The 17526-nt window shown below is 56.8% G+C and overlaps 1 protein-coding gene across 1 annotated transcript in view; it reads right to left on the reverse strand.

Annotated features, from left to right (window-relative positions):
* Positions 1-847: 847 nt before the first annotated feature.
* Positions 848-17526, reverse strand: part of GTF3C1 (general transcription factor IIIC subunit 1) — a 77393-nt gene continuing 60714 nt past the window's right edge. The window contains exons 27-37 of the mRNA XM_043914567.1: positions 15780-15892; positions 13885-13947; positions 12535-12628; positions 9982-10154; positions 8884-9171; positions 7990-8249; positions 6431-6711; positions 5143-5668; positions 4427-4478; positions 2813-3005; positions 848-1885 (exon numbers count right to left, since the gene is read on the reverse strand). Of these exons, the coding sequence (XP_043770502.1) occupies positions 1679-1885; positions 2813-3005; positions 4427-4478; positions 5143-5668; positions 6431-6711; positions 7990-8249; positions 8884-9171; positions 9982-10154; positions 12535-12628; positions 13885-13947; positions 15780-15892 (2250 nt within the window). The 3' untranslated portion in view covers positions 848-1678. The remainder of the gene's footprint in view (positions 1886-2812; positions 3006-4426; positions 4479-5142; positions 5669-6430; positions 6712-7989; positions 8250-8883; positions 9172-9981; positions 10155-12534; positions 12629-13884; positions 13948-15779; positions 15893-17526) is intronic.

Below are 17526 nucleotides of genomic sequence, written 5' to 3' on the forward strand. Positions count from 1 at the left end.
GCATCTGTATTTTCTGTTTACAAAGCAAGTCCTATCCATTACTTTACTTGATTACCCCAGATCACCCCAAATGCTATTTTTTCACTTTAGAGTAAAAACGAATACAGAAGGAAAAAAAAAACGATGCCCAGACTTGGCCAGGTCTTGGCAGTGCTGGCGGGTGGGGGGGGCGGTTCACTCTCAGGACTCCAGACCCCCATGCCTCCTGTCCTCTGCCCCGTCACCCTGGAGTCTGGCCTCGGGGCCAGGTCCCCGGCAGAGAGAAGCTGGAAACCCAAGGCTGCCAGCTGGGCCGGGCCGTGAGCTGCAGCTTAAAGTGAGAGGAGCTCTGATGGGCCTGAGACCTGGCCTGGGGGCAGGCCAGCCGTGACGGGGGGCATGTCCCATACTTGTGACTGTCACATGCAGTATTTCTAGATCTTTCCAGAGAAGACAGAGATCTGGATTGAAAAACTGTGAAACCTCCAATTTTAAAGAAATGTTGGTAACTAACTAAACAACAACAAAGAAACTGTGAGCGCAAGAGACCAGCTGTGGGCCGAATCCACGCTCCAGGCTTAGACCTCAGCAGCCTGCCGGCGTCGCAGGCCATGTGCTCGGCCACAGGCCTGGCCTGGGCACGGCCGGACGCCTGTTAAGGGACAAGCCGGGGCCCGGCTGAGCGGGAGGAAGGGTTTCGAGGCAGCGCCGTGCGGTGAGGCAGCGCCCGGGACGGGCCGAGCCGAGCTCACCCCCAGCACCCGCCTCTTCCTCGGGTTTTACCGACAACGTCTATTCCCGGCTGTTCCGTGGCTGAAAACAAGGAGCCCCTGGGGGTCAAAGATTCTTTATGAAATACAAAACGAAATGCATTTTACTTCACTTTAATTAAAAAAACATATAAATACATGCCAGGGTTTTTTTTTCAATAAGGAAAGAGGCTGGAAAAAAAAAAGACAAACCCCAAACCTACAGGGACTCCCCGTTTCCAGGTGGCAGGAGGCCTGCGGGTGGCTTGCAGGCTCAGCCCCGGCTCAGAGGTCCGGGGTCCTGCCTCCAGAGGAACAAGTCTCAGTGGCGGCCTTGGCAGGCGGTCACCCAGCCTGAACTCTATGACATGTCCCCACGAGGCCCTGTCCCTCAGGCACGGGGGGTTTCTGGGGAGCACAGAGAGTCCTCCACGATGGGGTGGCTGGAAGCTAGAACGTGAGTCTGCGTGGATGGGGCAGACTCCCGAGGCCCACAGCTCCTGACCCCTCACTGGCCAGTGGGCAGATGTCCATAGAGAAGGCTCGGGGCCTGGGCAGGCGGCTCTGCTCCCGAAGGGCAGGATAGTTTCAGAAGCCCCTGGAGGACCAGGCCACTGGGGCCTCTCACTTACCACAACCCAGGATCCAGAGAGATTGGACACAGGAGGAGAGCTGGCGGGGAGCGGCATCTCCAAGCTTCCCCACCCAGCTCTGGGAGGACAAAGCAGTCCTCAAGGCCAGCCGCGGACGGGCTGGGAGCAGGCGGTCAGGCGGTCCTCCGACCAGAGTTCCAGGGCAGAAACCACAGTCGGGCTGGGCTGGGCACACAGTGTTCCCGTGGGCAGGATGCAGGAACCCCTGGGTCCCGACCTTGCCAGGCCGCACCCCACAAGTGGGCAGAGACCCCCCAGGAGAGAACACCCGGGGGGCTTGCCAGGACCACACGGGCCTCAGAGGTGGACCCACTTGTTCCAGTTGACCTCGTTGGGGAAGACGCGGCCTAGGCGGATGGTGCAGTCCAGCGTGGGCTCGTAGAACACCACGGGGCTCTCGTCCAGGCTTGGCGGCGCCTCTCCCACCGGCGGCTTAGAGAAGAGCGAGACGGCCGCGGGCTTTCTCAGCACACACTTTTTAATGCAGCCCAGGGTCTCCAGCCCCTGCAATGGCACAGACCGGTTTCCAGGGGCATTTAAGGACCACGTCCTCTGTACCCAGAGCGGCCTCCCAGAACAGGCACATGAGGGTGGCCTTGAAAGACGACCAGGGATTGACCAGGTTGGTTTAAGCAGGAGCCCAGGGCGAGAGAGAGAAGGGCGTGGCCAGCATTTATACAGCGGGCCTGTGTTGAGCAGGGGCTGCAGACAGGCTTCCAGACGGGGTTGTTTGGCCCAGACCTGCTGTGCAGTGCAGGGAACCGTGCACTGAACTTCCTGCTCTTGGTTCTGTCGAGGAGCCCAGGGTGGCCGTCAAGCTGAGCTGCCCGTAGGAGACCGCGGGCACCTCACCAGCTCTCCCTGCCACCCGTGAGGGCTGGTCACTGACCTACCTGCCGGTCCCTGTGGGCACGCCAGCCCTTGAGCCCTGGTCTTGAGAAAGGGTCAGAGATAAGACCCTGGGGATGCTTCTGTGTAAGCCTAGGCAGCAGCTTGGGGCTGAAGGAGGGGAGGGATGGCCTGAGGCGAGAACCTGGGGCAGGGGTGGGGGCTGCGGAAGGCTGAGTGCTGAGAACCAGGGCTGGGCGCTGGCAGCTCTGAAGAGCAGATGCAGAAGGAAGGAAATCAGCGTGGGGCTCGGCTGGTGCAATGGCCTTGGAGGGCAATGGGGCCGACCTCTCTGGGCAGGGGGGCGGGAGTAAGCTTTGGGGGTGGGGTGGGGGGTGGATACCAGGGGCACAAGACTCTACTGAGGAGCTGGCTCTCTGCGAGGGGGCCAGTGTACCCTTGTGGGCTGAGCTGGTAATGCAGCGGCCGACCCCAGAGCTCAGCCAATGTGCCCACCGCCCCCCTCCCTCTTAGACCCAGGAAGGGGAAAGGTGCAGCGGGGGACGGGGACCCAGCGAGGACGCTCCCCGCCGAGAGACTCACCTGGAGCAGCTCCAGCACGGCCAGCGGCTGCAGGACGCCCCTGTAGTGCTGCAGCAGGCAGCTCTCGGGCACGCCGGGCCTGGTCATGATGTGGTACAGCACCGCCTCCATCATGCCCTTGACCACCGGCGTGTTCAGGCGGCCGTCCACGATGCGCCACGGGCGCCCGATGAAGCGCACGCTCTCGCAGTCTCTGCGGGGGGACGGGGGCGGCGGAAACGGGCATCAGGCTCAGTGGGGGAGGGGAGACAGCTGATTCCACGTGGCCCCCACCTCGGGAGACGGCCCGCTGCGGGGGCTGGGGACCACCTCCCTCCTATTCTTCTGCCTCCCGTTCTCCTGCTGCCTGCAGGGGCAGGCCCCAGCCCCCTCATCACCCCACACTGGTGGGGCAGGAAGAGCCAGGACTTCTAGATTTACCAGCTCTCTATGGGACATGATACAACCTGAAGGGTTTTTTTTTTTCTTTTGTAGGGAGGACATGACAGCACTCTTAACCTAGCAGCTGGTCCCCTCGTTTACCATACAGTGTAAATTGTTTAATATAACTTCTTTTCTGCTTAAGCATTTGCATGATTATTGGTGCTTTGAAGTCAATTCTAAAATGCGCGAGTTATAAATGCAGAAGAAAAGAGTCAACCTCCCAAACCAAACCTAACAAGGACCCCTGAACTGTTTTCTAAGGCTGAAAGTAGATTTCAGTTCCACCTTTGCTATAAGTTGACTCCAAACATCTGGAAGAAAATGGAACTCCCTACATCTTTGTATTTATTACTTGGTATCTTAAAGCTTATTTTCATTAACAACAATAAAAAACTGGCCACATCCCCTTCTGACCAAGCTCACAGGTCTGTATGCCAAAGCTCTGCTTCTGTGCTGTATTTGGGGGTTCCAGGCACACTTTCCTCAGAAGGTTTCCACTAAAAACTAAAGCAGTGACTGGTTTAGAAGTGTTAGTTGCTCAGTCATGTCCAACTCTTTGTGACCCCGTGGACCGTAGCCCACCAAGCTCCTCTGTCCATGGGATGCTCCAGGCAAGAATACTGCAGTGGGTTGCCATTCTCCAGGGGATCTTCCCAACCCAGGGATTGAACCCGCGTCTCCTGCAATGCAGGCAGATTCTTTACCGTCTGAGCTACCGGGGAAGCCTGACTGGTTTAGAAGGTTTTTACTAAAAACTAAAGCAGTGACAGGTCTGCCACACAGTCCCCAAGTGGGACACACCAGGCTGGCTGGACAGCTGGCTCTGACCACGTGACTGGGCCGCCCAGTCTGAGCCAGGAGAACACGGGCCCTTCCAGCCGAGGCTGATGTACACAGTGTGGGAGGCGCCCCCTCAGACTCCCGTGACACCCACTGTTCCCAGCGGATGGGGCGCTATAGCTGTAAGCACTGCTGGCCTCATCCACCTCGGCAAGGAGCGCCTGCCTGGTCCCTGGTGGGGGGACTCACGGTCCCTTAGGTGTCTAAGACTCCCGATCAAAAAGTGCTGTGCCTGGCAAACCTTTATGAAAGACCTCCAGGTAATAATCAACCCTAGACCTTGGGCGCCACCCTCCGAGGCTCTCACCGCCCCCTCCCAGCCCAGGCTGCCGGAGTCCGAGCCACACTCACCTTTCCCACGCCACCTGGGAGAGGTTGCCAGCCGCAGAACCGTCTGCCAGACCTGACAAGAGGGGAGAGGCGTGGGAGACTGCAGAGGCGGGACCCACCCATCTCTGCCTCCCCATTTATCCCACATGTCCTTCTGGGTCTGGCGTAAGGTCGTGGTCACAGAGACAGCACCTCCCTCCTCGGGGCGGCGGAGTGTGGGGGCTGCACCCCCCAGGACAGTATCAGATGGGCAGACGGCGGGGTGCCAGTCTGGGGGCTGTGCCTGGGGACGCCCCAGCCCCAGGGGAGCGAGCAAGTGCCTATCTTTCTCCAGAAGCCCTGAATACATAGCTGGGTGTGTAAACCCCTGGGAGAACTCCAGCAGAGAAGAGGAAAGGGGTTGCGGGGGCACCTGCCAAGGCCCCTGGGAGGCGAGACCCTTCCCCTTCCAGCTTCCCGGTAAGGACGCCTCAGGAAATGCCTATTTCCAGAACCACAAGAGAGCCACCTCCTTGTAATTAATTCAGAGGTCGGCTAAGGAGCACGAGGCCCCTGCCCTCTAGGGGGAAGACGCGTGTCAGCAGGCAAGAGCCTCCCCCTCAAAGTCGAGACCGAGGAAAGCTGACGGAAAGGCCCCTCTTGTGGCATCAGCAGGTTCCTGAAGCTGTGGGCCCTTCAGGCCCCGTGACAGAGAAGGGGCGGGTGGGGGAAGGCGGGGTGGGGACAGGGTGTGGTACCTCTGGGGTCTTCAGGGGCCTCCGGAAGCTGGGCCTGACAGCTCAGCTGCTCCTGGCCTGGGAAGCTGGGCACCCCGACACCCTCTTGGTCCCCCGGCCCGGCTTCCGATGCGCCTCCATCCTCAGGAGCCGCGAGCAGGGCGGGCGCCAGAGTTCCCAGCTCCTCTTCTGCTCTGGGCCCTGGGCTGGGGGCCGAGCGTATGTCCAGGAGCGCGGGCCTCTTCGCGGGGGGCTCCAGGGCACCCTTGGGGTCAGCACTCCCGCCCTGGCTGCTCGCGTCAGCACCGGCCCAGCTGCCTCGCCTCTTGGTGCTCTGAGAGGGCGATGCGTGCCCCTCTTGGGGGGTGTCCTCGCTGGAAGGCCCCTCGGGGGGTCCGGCCCGGGGGTCTTCTCGGTGAGGGTCGGCGCCCTCCTCCTTGTCTTTCAGCCGCACCGAATGCAGGAGCCAAGGATGCGCGTTGGCCATGGTCACCAGGCGCGAGGTGCTCCCGCCGACTTCCAGCACCTGCTGGTGCTCCAGGAGGTCCTGGGGAACGAGGACACACAGGGGTCTGCAGGGAACTCCAGGGTCACTGGGACTCGCTTCCCCTGCCTTGGTGTTTTAAGCGTCCTGAGCCAGGGGCCAGTCCACCTCCTTAGGGCAGGTGACCCTGCCTCCGCTTCTCAGAGCCACAGCTGCGCCCTCAAAGCTGATGCGACCTTACCAGTCTCCTTCTGCCCGGCCAGCTCCTCCCAGACTCAACATCCGGGGGCCAAGTGCTTCTGCAAAAACACACAGCCCGTGATGCCCCTCCCTCACCTGCCCTTTAAAAATCCTTTGCCAAGACCCTTCAAGGAGCTCAGGGTTGTTAAGGCATGAGCTGATGTCTCCTGGTGTGGCCCTGCAATGAACCTTTCTCTGCTCCAAATCCTGTTGATTCAGTCTGTCTGGCCTCACTGCGCGTTGGGCACACGGACTTGCGCTAACAAAGCAGTGAGACTGTGGACCAGGGGCAGGGAGTCTGGAGACAGCAGAGAGCTGGGAGGACGAGGCCCAAGGCTCGGGTGCGGGGAGGCTCCAGCCAGCTCTGCTGGAGAAACAGGGCCCAGAGTGGATGGACAGACCTTCTAACTTTCAGGAGAAGCTAGGGTTTTAGGCAAAACCTCTGATCTTCAATGATGACAACCAATTCAACTTTTGGAAAAAAATTCCACACACCCCAAACCAAGCCCACCCACAGCGTGCCTCTGGCCCAGGAGTTGCGACTCCTGCTTTCGCTTCTGCGGGCTACCTGAGAGCACCGCTCACCTGGACGTAGTCTGTGAAGGTCCTGGTACGCTCACTGTCTGTCCTGGCCAAGGGGGAGAACTGTTTGCTCAGCTCCAGCCGGTCCACCCCAAAGCAACCGGCCGCTGCAATGGCCTCCTGGATCTCCAGGGCGGCGAACACGTCTCCGGGCTGGTACCCAGACAGCGCCACCTGGTGGACAAACTCCTCCAAGCTGCAGGTGTCCTCCTGGCTGTTTATCAGCCTCGTGAAGGTGTCAGGGAGGCAGGAGGGCCCCACCGTCAGCTCCTCCAGAGACGGGTCTGTGGAGACCGGGAGGACCAGCATCAGCCCGGAGAAGCCCCCTCCCCTCCCCAGACCAGTGCACAAGCGATGCCGAGGCAGGTGTGCTCCAACACGGACTCCCTGCTTTCCAAAAGTCAAGGGGTCGCTTTCTGGGTGAACGCCGGCAGTCAAGTTCCCGATACATGCCTCTGGGCCCTTGACTGCAGCCAACTGGATCCCCTGGGCCATAGGGTTCTCCTGCTGACAACTCACAGTGAAGGGAAGAAAGGCGGGGCTGGGGCCTCAGAACAGAGCCCTGGAGCTCCGGAAGGAGTCGGGGGCGGCCCTCCACTCCAGCTGCCTCAGGCCCACCCTTCCTGATGCTCACATGTTCAGGGCTTCTGAGACCCTGAGAGATACCCTGGGACTTCTCCATAAATTCCCACTTTTGCTCACACCCGCCAGGGCTGGTTTCTACTTCCTGGACAGGGTATTTCTGCTAAGACCACAGGTTGCCACATTTTTGCCCAGGCCAAGCTCCCGACATAGCGTGGGATGCCGATGGTGGTTATGCAGCTAGACACCCCAGACTTCCCTGGTGGTCCAATGGATAAGAATCTGCCTGCCAATGCAGGGGACACGGGTTCGAACCCTGGTCTGGGAAGATTCCACATGCCATGGAGCAACTAAGCCCGTGTATCTCAACTACTGAGCCTGTGCTCTGCAACAAGAGACGCCACCACAATGAGAAGCCTCAGCACCACAACTAGAGAAAGTCCACAGAAAGCAATGCAGACGCAGTGCAGCCAAAAATAAACAAACTAGGTACAGAAAAGTAAACTCCTCACCACATGAAAACGAAGGCAAATCAGATGGGCTAGCAAAGGGAAGGGTGAGAAGGGCAGGGATGAGGCCCTAACATTCTCATACGTGCAGCGAGGCGAGACTGCCTGATATCGAGGGTGCAGGAAACGGAGGTGAAATTAAGTCATTAACGTTTCAGAGGCAATCAATACAAGAACTCAAAAACGTGTAAAAATTGGAAAAAAAGGAGATAAGAGGTAATGAATATAAGTGGAATACTTTCATAGCAAGGGGTCAAAAGACCACGCTGAGTGATGACCACAGTAGGCACAGTCCACTCCCCAAGCAAGCAGGCACGTCGGCCGCACACCTGCCCTCACCCCGGCTGGGCTGCCAAGGACAGGGGGCGTTTTCCTTTGCTTTCTGCTTTGGCTTGGTCAGCGGCGGCTTCCCCAGGCAGCCTTGGGAGCCTGGCCACGAGCTGGGGGTCTGGGCCTTGGGGCGGCACTCACCCGCGAGCATGAGCCTGGTGGGCTTGGGGGTGCAGCGCAGGCGGAACTTGACCAGGCAGGAGTTCACCACGATGTTGTCGTTGGGGCTGAGGTTGCGGTTGCTGACGATGCCGGGGACGCAGTAGCCCTTCATCAGCAGGTAGTTGGTGTGCGAGGCCTGGTGGGCCTTCACCTCGATGCTCCGGCGCTTGGCCCCCGAGCCTTCGTCCAGGTCTTCCTCTTCGTCCTCGTCCTCTTCCAAGGTGCTGTCCTTGCCTAGGCTAGGAGCAGACAAGGGACCTGGGTGGTGGAGCCCGGCTGAGCCTTCTCTGCTGGTCTGGCCGCCCCCTCAGGGAGCGGTGCTCTGGCCCTGGATGCCCCCTGGCGTCTGCTGAAGTCAGGTCAGCATGGACCGGTGTCCAGATTACCCGCCTCATCCACCTTCCCACACTCCCCCCACCCCTTACACCTGCATCTTTGCAAGGGCCGGTCCTTCTGCCTGGAAACCCTTCCCGGTCTCTGTCCAAAAGACACCCACTTGTCCAGTAAACCCCATTTCAGCTCTCAAGCCCTCAAGAAATGGTCCCCCTTCTCTGCCTCCATGCCCCTACTGGCCACACTGTTCTAGGTCCTTCTCTCTGGCCCAGCCCAGCCACCCGCTCCTCTGGCTCCCCCGGTGCCTAGGGGCAGCAGCAGGGGGCGCTGCAGTGGATGCTCACTGCAATTCCCGGTCCACAGACCCGTGAGCTCCTGGGAACCACCGCTGAGACCCGGCTCTCTTAGTCCACACGATGCCAAGCACAAGGCAGAGAAAGGCAGCACGCGTTTGTTGAGTGAATAAAAACCAGAATGAGTGGGCAAAGAAAACAGCAGACGCCCAGCCTGAGGGTAAGTGTTGGTGCCTGTGGCCCTCACCTCTTAATGACCTCGTTCTCCACCATGGAGCTGTCCACCACAACGATCTGCTCTGGGATCCTGACGTCCACGGAAACCAGGCCCAGGGAGAAAAGGATCAGGGCGGTCACACAGTTTCCTCCCGGGCCGTCCAAGGAGAATGCCACCAGGTCGCTCGCGGGCTCGCTACAGTTCTGGTCTTTGAAGGAGAAGTGATCGGCCTGGTCCTGCTTGCCTGCAGCCAGGAGTCTGCTGAAGAACCGGAACGATTCTGTGCAGACAGTGCTCGGAAACCGCCACGTGAAAATCCTAAGACAGGAAGAGAAGGGCTTTCTGAGCTCGAGGTGCCGGAGGCCTGGGGGTGGACGGGCTGCGGGCGTTTCCAATCCTGCCACCGACACTGAGCATGTTGGCTTCTCCCCAGAAGCCCTCTTTCCAACTCAGATGAAGGTGCCGCTCAGCTGAGCACCTTCAAGGAGGGGCTGTGACTTTTTACCTGAGCCAACAGTCTAGGCCCCTCGGTGCTGAACTGGGGAAGATGAATATGCGTCTGTCATCTTTACACAAGGCGAGCCCTGAACCCCTCTGCAGGGGAGGGGACAGGTGTGTGTTCAGTCCGTCTCCACTCAGCGCCTGCACGCAAGCCCTCACCTCCGTTCAGAGGAGTGACTCTCATTCCCCGTGACAACGCCCTCTTGCCAATGAGCCACAAACTGGGTCTGAACACGATGGCTTCCGAAGGAAGTGGCTCAGCCCACAGGTCAGGCGGCCTGGTACAGCTGAGCCGTGGGGACTAGGCACTGAGATCACACCCAACCAGGAGGGTGTACTTTTACCCGGTCTAATTGTTGGACACTCATTTCACCCAACTTGCTGCGAAAAAAGGAAACAAACTACCAGCAGAACCGGTAAACGCCCACCTATGAGAGACCGCCAGCAGGAACCTTATTCCCAGACAAGGAAGGATGGGCGCTAATGAGAAACCTGGTCCCGGAGGCTGGGTCTTGCACAGGAGGCCACAAAGGGCCCAGGCCGCCCTGCCCGCTGATGAAGAGGGACACCCGTCACTTCCGCTCACCTGCGCTCCCTCTGCCGACAGGCCCCGCCCTCCCTGCTCACCTGTGGTAGGCCTGGGACAACTGGTAGGACATGGGCGCGAAGGGCAGAGCGCGGTTTTTCTTGGGGCCCAGCGTGTGGTTGACCCGGCGCCGGTTGACCAGGCTCCTCCGCTGGTAGTCCACGAAGGCCTTCACCAGGACCTGCTCCTTGTAGTCCCGGTACAGGCGGAAGGTCTGCAACACAGCAGGCTGGGCGTGAGTGGGGCTCTCCAGCCAGCAGGGCGCGGGGGTGGGAAGTGGATACACAGAAGCCATGGCTGATCATCCACAGAGGAAGGCTGCTGGTGGGGGACGGGGGGGCGGCTGGAGCAGCTGGGAGGCCGGAACGGACACTTGGGGTGCAGTGGGAGAGAGCCCAGAAGAAGCCCGCAGCCCCCTGGTCAGCCTTGACCCACCAGCACGTCCCCTTAGAGAGCGTAGAGGACAGACAGGCGGGAAAGGCAGGCTGCACCCGCGCCTACTGCTCTGGATGTATGGACGCTGGGAGCCAACACAGAATCATCTCTGATACCGGGTATCCTTCAGCTCCCACCTGAGCCACTGGCAGATCTGCTGGGGTCAGTCTACTCTGAGTACGTTCCAGACGCATCCAGGCTGTGCCACCTACAGCCACCGTCTGTCTGGGTCACGCCACGTCGCTTCTCCCTGTGACTGCCTGCTCTTCTGGCTTCTACCCGTGGCCCCCTGCCCCACCTCTGACCACTCTGCACGGCAGGCACTGTAGCCCTTTTATGCCTACATTGGACCACGTGTCCTTCCCTGACTCGAAAGCCCGGATGGCTTCCCTCTGCAGGGGGACCACCCAGTCCTAACACTGGACCCTCAAAGAATTCCCTGACCTCATCCCTGTGACCTCCTGCTCCTTGCTGCCAGGGGTGGGGGTCCCTAAAGAAAGGTTCTGAGTCCTGCTTGGGGTCAGGCGCCCTCTCTCATGCGTCTTTCCATGCCCTGGGGAAGTCAGGGAGAGTGACAGCCCTTTGGCGCCACTGTTACAGTCCAGGCCCCACCTGGAAATAGAGCTGGAGGAAGGGAAAGTGAGGCTGGGACAAGGCCCCACTGGGACACGGGGACCAGGCTCCGGCTGCACCCTGGGGGCTGGACTTCCTCGTGTGACGGGTGGTTGGACCCAACCCTGGGGTTGTGCCAGCTCTAACTCCTACTTGGCAGGAGAGCTTGTCGGGGTCCTGCCCCCTCCACTCTGGTCTACGGTCTCCAGAGGTGGGACTTGGGGTCCATGTGCTATAAGAGCTCTCCAGTTGACTCTGAGACACCCTAAAGTTTGGGACAGCATCCATCTAAACGGATCAGTGGGGTAAGAAACAACACCAGCCTTTGTTCTCTAGTTTCTTTCTTTAGGTTCTAAACTGGCTTGATTTGGTCATGTAAGCTATAGGAGCTGAGTTTTAGGTTTAGAGATTAAATACAAACGTAGATAAGCTCTACTTGGAACACACTTTTATCATCATTAAAAACAAGAGAAGGGCTTCTCTGGTGGCTCAGTGGTAATGCAGGGGACATGGGTTTGATCCCTGGTCCGGGAAGATTCCACATGCTTCAGAGCAACTAAGCCCGTGAGCCCCAATTGTTGAGCCTGTGCTCCAGAGCCGGGGGTGACGAGTGCTGAGCCCACGTGCCGCAACTACTGAAGCCCACGCGTCCTAGAGCCTGTGCTCTGCAATGAGAAGCGTGCTTACTGCAACCAGAGAGAAGCCCACACAGCAACGAAGACCCAGCACAGCCAAAAAAACAAACAAAAAAAAAGGAAGCATGGGTTCAGGAAGCAGACTCCTCTCCACTGGGGTCTTGGAGCCACACAGACTCAGGTTTGATGAATGAGCTCTGGGATCTTGGGCATGGGCTTTTTAACTTCTCTGAGCCAAGTTTTCACACCTATAAAGTACAAATCCCACCACTTTCCCAGGCTCAGCGCAGGGTTAAGGAGATCTGCCTTCTCTTTCATCTTCATTCAGCTACAATCCAAGCAGCATCACAGTTCTAGTATGCTCTCAGGAGATGTGTAAGACTCAATGCCCGTAGAAAGGCAGCTTTCCCACCGGGTGACATTATCTAACAATCAAAATATGTTGACACTTGTCCATTATAATTGGAAAAGATATGCTGTGTAGCCCAATTAATTTCTCAGCTCTTTTGTCATGGCTCATTTCTCCTCCTGCCTAATTGTCTGCCTTCAACATTAGATTCAAAACCTCAGCCCTGGGAGGGATTCTGGAGGTCACCAGACCCTGTGCCCATACTTCAGTGAACAGGGGGGTCTTCCCTGGCACTCCAGCGATGAGGACTCAGCCCTTTCACTGCAGTGGCCCAGGTTCAATCCTTGGTCAGGGAACTACTAAATCCCGCTAGCCACATGGTAACACAAACAAACAAAAAAAGATGAATGAAGATTTGGCTGGAGCCGCGGGGGGCAAACAGGCCCCCTGAGACCTCACAGCTAAGAAGAGAAAGAGGAGAAACCTCAAGGGTCCCCAGCCCGGGAAGGGCCCCAAGTCCCAGAGCACTGCTGCAAAGCTGACGCTGTGTCCCCAGCACCCACCTGGAATGACTGGCAGATCTCCATCTGTCTGTCCGAGAGGGCCAGCGTGCTCTGGATCAGGTTCTGGAGCACCAGGAAGTGGATGTCATCCACGCTGCAAGAAATGGGGCGACATGGCCACGTGAGATGGGGGGCGGGTGGACAGGGCCAGGTGAGTCCACAGGCCACCGCTCATTCTGCTGATAGATTCCACCTCAAAAAACCTTTCCAGTCTCCCGACAGTGATACAAATGTTCCAGCTAGTCATAAACCCAAACCAAAGGAATGAATGGTGGTTTTTACCCCTTACTGACTGGTCCATTTTCAAAGGGAGAAAGTTTCATTCTAGTGGGTGAGGGGTGACGTAACCCAGAAACAGGTTTTCATGACAACAAACATGTGTGGTTAGTGCTTCCATTTCTTTTTTTATCCAAGTTCATTTATATCATTTTTTAAACTTTTTACTTTTTATTGGCGTATAAGATGAGATGGTTGGATGGCATCATGAACTCAATGCACATGAGTTTGAGCAAACTCAGGGAGATGGTGAAGAACAGAGAAGCCTGGTGTAAGCCTGGTAGGTAAGAGTTGGACACGATTTAGCGGCTGAACAAGAACAACATAGTCCATTAGCGACGCTGTGATAGGTGAACAGCAAAGGGATTCAGCCATGAATCCCATTTCTCATCCAATTTTAAACAACTGTTTCTCCAATGAGAACAGGCTTTTCACTGAATACAGAGCTAAAAATCAAATACTGATTATCCAAGATGGAAAGAAAAGGCTGAGTTTTCTAACCCGAACTTTCCCTGGGAAGTTCACGGGCTAGGAGTTCACACCCCTGCTCCAACCCGTCCTCAGGCTGGGCTGGTGACAGGCGAGGTAAGGGGTCGGCATGCTTTCCCATGAAGGGCCAAATACTTTAGTCTCCATGGGCCCCATGGTTTCTGCTGCAGACACTCCGCTCTGACGTTCCATTGTGAGAGCAGCGCAGACCACACGTGGAACCAGTGCGGCTGTGTTCCAATAAGGCTGTATTTCCAGAAAGAGGCGCCAGGCTAGATTCGGCCCTAGCTGACCCGAGCCAGGCTGCAGGCAACCCAATGAGGCGGCCGAGGAAAAGGCACCGGGCCTGTCAGTTGCTGTTTTTCTTTAGTCACTAGTCATGTCCGACTCTGCGACCCCATGGACTGTAGCCCCACCAGGCTCCTCTGTCCATGGGATTCTCCAGGCAAGAATACTGGAGTGGGTTGTCATTTCCTTCTCCAGGGGATCTTCCTGACCCAGGGATCAAACTGGAGTCTCCTGCATTGGCAGGCAGATTCTTTACCACTGAGCCACCTGGAAAGCTTCGGGCCTGTCAGTACTTGCCTCTTAAGTTCATCCTCTTTCATGACTTGATCTTTTCTGTCTCCAATCACCAAAACTCGGTATCTGTGTAGGAAACAGAAGAAGTGCTTGTCAAGGGAACCCAGCCGACCTTTCCTGAGCCAAGGTGATGCTGGAGTGAGATGGCTACTGATCGGCTAAACATTGGAAAAAGATAACTGCTAAACTCCCTAAAATTCAAACTCATACATGTAAATTAAAATGAGAAAACACTGCGTTCTGCCCAATGAATGAGCGTGTTGTAAGAAAGAGGGTCGGGGAAATGAGGAATGTCGATCACTGCAATCGGAGCAATAAGGAGATATGTAAAGTTGCAGACAGTGACTGTTAACTGTTACCGGAGGCGGACAGCCAGCTGCGGGCTCATCATGATGAACAGCAAGCACAGGAAGGAGACCGGGAATAAATAACCCCACAGGGGAGGGGCTGTATTACGGGACCGTGTTACATGTTATCTCCCCATCTATTTTTCTGAGCTCCATGCAATTTTTAAATTAAAAAAAAATTTTGGGGGGCCACACCATGTGACACGTGGCATCCTAATTCCCCAACCGGGGACTGAACCTGTGTCCCCTGCATGGGAAGCATGGAGCCTCAACTACTGGGCTGCCAGGGAAGTCCCCCTGAGATCCAAGTAATACTGTTTTACTGCGTTTGGACCAAGCAAATAAATATAAAAATAAATCACAGAACTCTATGGTCATTTATTTGTAAGTCACATCTTTGGCTTCTACAGCACTAAGGTCAAAATTCATCTTTGCAACAGTAAATTCTTCCTAAAATTTAGCAAGAAGACAAAACACATTTTCAGAAAAATGTGAACTGGTTTCAGTCAAATGAGAAAATATTTGGAGCCATTTTCCTCTTTTACTTTGCCTGCCAGAACGCTCAAGATCAAATCTAGTGGTCAGCTGTTACAGCTGAACTTTTTTCTTTCCTCTAGATGGGTCATGAACTCACCTTTACAAATCTTTGTCTTCTTTAATAACTAAAAGTTGGCCCATGCGTTTAGTAAAAACATGTGGGGATAGAAGTTACAGGTAGGTAAACAGGCTGCCTGAAACACCTTCACAACCAAAGAGAAACCACAGCACTTAGGAGTTCTGGGTAAGAGTTTGCAGCAAAAGCAAAATCTATAAGCGACTACAGAGCGCTCCTTGGCCCTGGCACACGGCAGGCACGACACGAGCTACTTGCTGGGTGAATGAAAGGCTGAGACCCCCAACTGAAACACAGAGGGCTGGCTGCAGAGGTACCACGCAGCTCACAGCGGGACCCGACAGAGGGACGGCATCTCTAGGGGAAGAAATGTGGAAATACAGGGGCCACAGGGACTATGCCGATGAGGATGGTGAAGCGAAGGGATTCACGTTTGGATGGGGCAGCAGAAACAGGCCTGGTTCAACAGCACTCAAGATTTTAAAATTGCACAGTTTCTGGGAAGCTCAAGTGTGTTCCTCTCCAGGTGCCCAGGGGCGGAGCTGGAAAGAGCAGGGGCTCTGGGGTCAGACCCACCTAAGTTCAAATCTTGGCCTGGGGCATACTAGCACCGTGACCTTGGGAAGCTTAGTACATCTCAGGGTTTCCTTGTGCATAAAATAAGCAATCTTAACAAAAGCACTCCAATGTCTGGGCAAGCCCGAAGTGAGTCAGAGCAGGGCCACCCCGGAATGGAAGGGAGCGCCCCGTGGGGTGTAGGGGATGGCAGTGTCTCCCCATTTCCAAGTCCCCTGGAAGAGGAGACGAGGGGGCGCAGAGTCAGAGGAGCAGAGGGTGCGCTGCCCGGTCAGGTGAATGGCTGGTGGGGGACACACCTGTCTCCCGTGATGCACCCTCTTGCCCCAAGATCACACAGGACCTTCCTGGAGGAGCCTTACCTGGCAAACAGCTCCTCAAGCGTGTCTGGGATTTCAAGGTTTGGATTCTTCAGGGCTGAACTGAACTTCTCTCTAAGCTTCGCCACAAATTCTTTAAACTCGCTGGCACAAACCTGTCGATGTGAGAGAATGAGATGCTAAGCCCTTTCTCTTCTTGAAGGGAGGTGTCACTAAGACACACAGGAAAATCCTGGAGCAAACGCCTGGGGCAGCGCGCCCCCAGAAACCCAGAGAGAAATGCTGTCTCCTGTGCCCTCCTGTCTCCCCAAAACCACCGGGAAGGTGCCAGGTGCTCACCACTCCAGAGATGGCGGGCCTTACACCTGCACCGCCAGCGATTGTCCCCAAGCCCCAACCACATCCCAAGGAGTCCCTCCAATCAGCAGGCCTGGTCCCCTCATCACCTCCCTCCCCGCCTCTGTGACTCACCTGTGCATGTCGGCCTCCATCCCCACACTCAACAGAGAACCCCAAGCCAGCCCCTCCTCCTCTGTACCCACCCCATGTCCATCCAAGACCAGACCCGGATCACAGCGTGGCCCCTCACTGCCTCGCCACCTGAGGCTCGTGCCTCCGAGTCCTCCTCCACGGTGTGGCCGGCAAACCCACCCTGTCACCCTGCCAGCCGGCATCCAGGGCTACAGGACAGGTTCATGCTCTTTCCTGATGCCTCTTGCTGCAGCCCTCCTATGGGGCACCTCGCCCCTCTTCCTTCTCTGCCCTTCCTTGGCTGGTCCCGCGTCTCTACGGGCGGGGCTCAGTAGCCACAGACATGAAAGGCCCTGTGTGATCACTTCCTTCACCCCACGCTTCCCCAGCGGTGGAGCCAGCCCCCATGTGGTGTGGGCAGGCAGCCTGCCCAGCCTCAGGGGTGAGTCAGGACAGACCTTCGGAAACGGCTGTCCCCCACCCTCCCTTGACACAATGGCTCTCTCCCCACTTCTTCCTGCCTTGGGATTCTGCAGTGAGATGTCAGCTTCAGCAGCTACCTGGCAGCCAGGAGGTGACCAGCGTGAAGACAGAAAGCTGACCCCCGGGGATGGGGAGTGAGTGACAGAATGAACCTGGGACCCTGAAGACATTTCTGCTCTGCTGCACCTGTGTGGGACAGCCTTCTTCCAGGCTGCTTAGCACATGGGGGTGAAAAAGCCATAAGTCAGTGTTAGGTTGTCTTCTGTCACCTGCATCAGCAGCACTCCTAATTCTCCCCCTGAGACCTCAGCAGCCTGTGCTTTCCTCTCTTGGGGTGGCTGCACTATTCTGCGGTGTCCACTTCTCTGCCTGACTCACTGGCTTCGGCTGGCGCCAAGGCTGGACACGCACATGGCGGAGTCCAGTGCCGGCTCAATGAATGAGGGGTAAGCAGACCCTGAGCCACACGGCAGAGGAGCCTGGGTCTGGAAACACAGCTTCCTTCCTCGTCAGTCCCTGTCCCAGCCCTACCCATAAACTCAGACAGAAAACTCATTGCCTATCCATGAGCTTTCCGGGAGTCTAGCTGTTTGTAATTTCTGAAGAGCTGCCCTATTTTCTTAACAGAATAGACCCAAGGCACAACAGCATTGCCAAGAGGCAAGCCAAATTCTAATCGTCTTTAAAAAAACTGATGCTGGAGCCAGATCAAGAGAGGTTCACAGCCAAAAACCTGACAAGTCAATTTCCCAAACTTGCGCGGGAAAAGTCCAGGTCTGCAAGGCTGGCAGAGGCACCATGGGACCCAGAGCACCAGACCTCTGGGTCTGGAAAC

Source organism: Cervus elaphus, chromosome 10 (genome assembly GCF_910594005.1).
Source record: "Cervus elaphus chromosome 10, mCerEla1.1, whole genome shotgun sequence".
In the NCBI taxonomy this organism is placed as follows: Eukaryota; Metazoa; Chordata; class Mammalia; order Artiodactyla; family Cervidae; genus Cervus; species Cervus elaphus.